At 46.7% G+C, this 2,971-nt stretch overlaps 2 protein-coding genes across 2 annotated transcripts in view; one reads left to right on the plus strand and one right to left on the minus strand.

The window, feature by feature from the left end:
• The window catches only part of LOC140348519 (voltage-dependent calcium channel subunit alpha-2/delta-1-like), a 181,738-nt gene extending 180,969 nt beyond the window's left edge, over positions 1 to 769 (minus strand). The window contains exon 1 of the mRNA XM_072434451.1: positions 604 to 769. Coding sequence (XP_072290552.1) covers positions 604 to 692 — 89 coding nt within the window. The 5' untranslated portion in view covers positions 693 to 769. The remainder of the gene's footprint in view (positions 1 to 603) is intronic.
• A 1,696-nt stretch (positions 770 to 2,465) lies between these two features.
• The window catches only part of LOC140348520 (voltage-dependent calcium channel subunit alpha-2/delta-1-like), an 85,891-nt gene continuing 85,385 nt past the window's right edge, over positions 2,466 to 2,971 (plus strand). The window contains exon 1 of the mRNA XM_072434452.1: positions 2,466 to 2,540. Within this exon, the coding sequence (XP_072290553.1) occupies positions 2,466 to 2,540 (75 nt within the window). The remainder of the gene's footprint in view (positions 2,541 to 2,971) is intronic.

The raw sequence follows: 2,971 nt of genomic DNA on the forward strand, positions 1-2,971 counted from the left end.
TCCACCAAAACAATCTGCTTCTTCTTAAATATGAGTGTATTTATTAAAAAAAAAAAAAAAAGGTGCGCCATGTGTTCACCGCGACGCACCACCTCAATCCGACACGGACTCATCATCACCCACGAGCCCGCGCCGCACCGTGCCCTCACCGTCACCCAACGCACCGTGCATGAATGAACGAGCCCCGCACACACACACACACACACACACGCACGCACACGCACACACACATACACACACATACGCACACACACGCACACACACACGCACGCACACACACACACGCACACACGCACGCACACGCACACACACATACACACACACGCACGCACACACACACACACATACACGCACGCACACACGCACACACACACACACGCACGCACGCACGCACACACACACACACACATACGCACACACACGCACACACACACGCACACACACAGACGCACGTACACACACACGCACACACACACACACACACACACACACGCACGCACACACACAGACGCACGTACACACACACTCAACACGCCAAGTTACGCACGGACGGAATACCAAACACAACAAGCGCGCGGATTACAACGTCCACGGGCTACTTACATAAGCTGCGTGGGGAACTGCGATGCCGCGGATATGTCGAGCCGGAGGAGCGCCAGAAGGAGCCACACTCGAACCCTGCACGTATCCATAGTAAAAAAGAAAAAAAAAGAAAAAAGAAGAAGGAGATTCCCTGAAACCCGGCACGCGTCTACGCCGAGTGCGCGCAGCTGCTCCTCTTGCCGCCTCCTGCCGCCCGCCGCCACCGCGCGTCCACTGTCTTCTCCGCTACGTTGCCGTGCGTGGTGTGTATATATGTGTAGTGTGTGTGTGTATGTGTGGTGATTGTAGTGTGGCAGATTAACGTGCGCTCCGTGACACGTCTTAATCCAATGAGGCGAGCAGGAGGCGCGCAAACAGGTACTGAGCGTGCACGGCTCCTTCTGCCGCCGCGGCTGGTGCTTCTGGTGCCGCGGCTGGTGCTTCTGGTGCCGCGGCTGGTGCTTCTGGTGCCGCGGCTGGTGCTTCTCTCGCTTTGGCTGCTTCACCAGTCCACTTCTCTCCTCATGTCTCTGTCTCTCTCTCCCCCGTGTGTGTGTGTGTGTGTGTGCGTGCGTGCGTGTGTGTGTGTGTGTGTGTGTGTTTGTGTGTGTGTGTTATTTGAAATCGTGTCGTGTTTTCACCTGCTCCTATACTTCTGAATTGAACAGGCACGAAATAACTACAACCTGAATAAAGGATACAAAAAGTTTTCAATCATTCATAATAGTCAGTACAGAATAGAGACGTGATGCATTCTGTATGTTTTTTGCTTCAAAGCTTAAGTGACTGGTCTGGTTCAGAGCGGGTTCTTACCGGTCTGTTAAAGCGGCCCCTGCGCGCTTTTGGCTCCCGCAACGCTTCATTGCGAGATGATTGGACAAAAGAGAAGCCACAACTAGGTGAAAACAATATCCCGTGATAAACCGTCATGTTTCCACTGATGGTAAGTTCATATGTTGAGCCCAAAAATATTTTATTTTTCCAGTGTACACTACAAAATATCCAAACCTAATGAATTCCATAAAGAGGGGTTCACATGTGGTGTCTAGGTGCAGAGAAGTGAGATAAATGCAGAGAAAGCGTACAATAAACCAGACATGGTTTCCTCTGTACTCTAGCTTCAGCCGCTCACAGCAACACAAACTTAGAATGACTCAAAGCCTTTTTGTCAAGTCAAGTCATTTATATTTGTAGAGCACTTTTCATGCACACATACAACTCAAAGTGCTTTACATAGAATTGAAAATTCATACAATTTGCAGTCAATACAAAGAGTACTTTAAAATCAATTAATACATACTACACAGATGTATTGATAAATTAGACATAGGCAATTTAAAAATATGAGTTTTTAATTTAGAATATTAGGCCTCACTTCAAAACATAGATCTTCTGTAAGGGAGTTCCACATCTTGGAGGCATAAAAAAGAGGCCTCACCATGTTTGGTTTGAACTTTAGGCACCACCAAGAAACCAATACCAGCTGATCTCAGGGGTCCACGGGGGTCATGAGGAGTCAGCATGTCCGCCAGATACTTTGGACCTCAACCATTTAGTGATTTGTGGACCAAGCCAGAGCAACATTCCTAATACTGGGGTAATGTACTGTTTTTTTTTTTTTTTTTTGGTGACAACAGCAACAGCTGAACAGCATTTTGTATTAGTTGTAGCTGCCGGATTGAAGACTTTTTGAGACCTGAACACGAAGACGTGAACAGGCCATTACAATAGTCCAGTCTACTTGAAAGAAAGGGATGGAACAACTTTTCCAGATCTTTTGTGAATTGTTGAAATCGGCCTTATTATTAAAAAGTATAATTCAGGTCAAATGAGTTATTAAGTTGCTCACGTATCTCTGCCTCTGGACCCAGAGGACCCTGAGAATGGAGACGCTAAACCCCTCCTACGGGAACCGGTCTCCATTAGACAAGCCACCCTCTCCTAGTTCTGGCTCCACGGTCCATCTGCAGATGGAAGCGTGTCAGTCCTGGACATCGCTTGATCTCTCCTACAGTGACGTTCTCCTGCACATTATTGTGTCATACTTGTGCATTACTTCACTCTGCTTATCTGCATAATGATGCCTTTGTTTGTTTGCCATAATCCACACTAAACTAATATGTTTCCATGGAGACAAGCAGATGGAACCTTCAGGCCAAGTTACAGGTCAGATTTGTGGATAGGCGACATCGCTCACAGTAAGAAGACGTGTTTTATTTTGATAAATAAAAACACTTATAATTAAATAAAAGAGAGACAGATATGTTTAATGCCATACTGTGGAACATTTCTGGCCAAGCAATATTATCTCCATGGACACAAATGGGTGACAGACCCTCACCAGAAAATGTACACGCACCTTTAAGGAGATTTTTACACTCATTCACTT

The sequence above is a fragment of the Eucyclogobius newberryi genome, unplaced genomic scaffold (genome assembly GCF_026437365.1).
Source record: "Eucyclogobius newberryi isolate DKJ021-1_F unplaced genomic scaffold, fEucNew1.0.hap1 SCAF_7, whole genome shotgun sequence".
Lineage (NCBI taxonomy): Eukaryota > Metazoa > Chordata > Actinopteri > Gobiiformes > Gobiidae > Eucyclogobius > Eucyclogobius newberryi.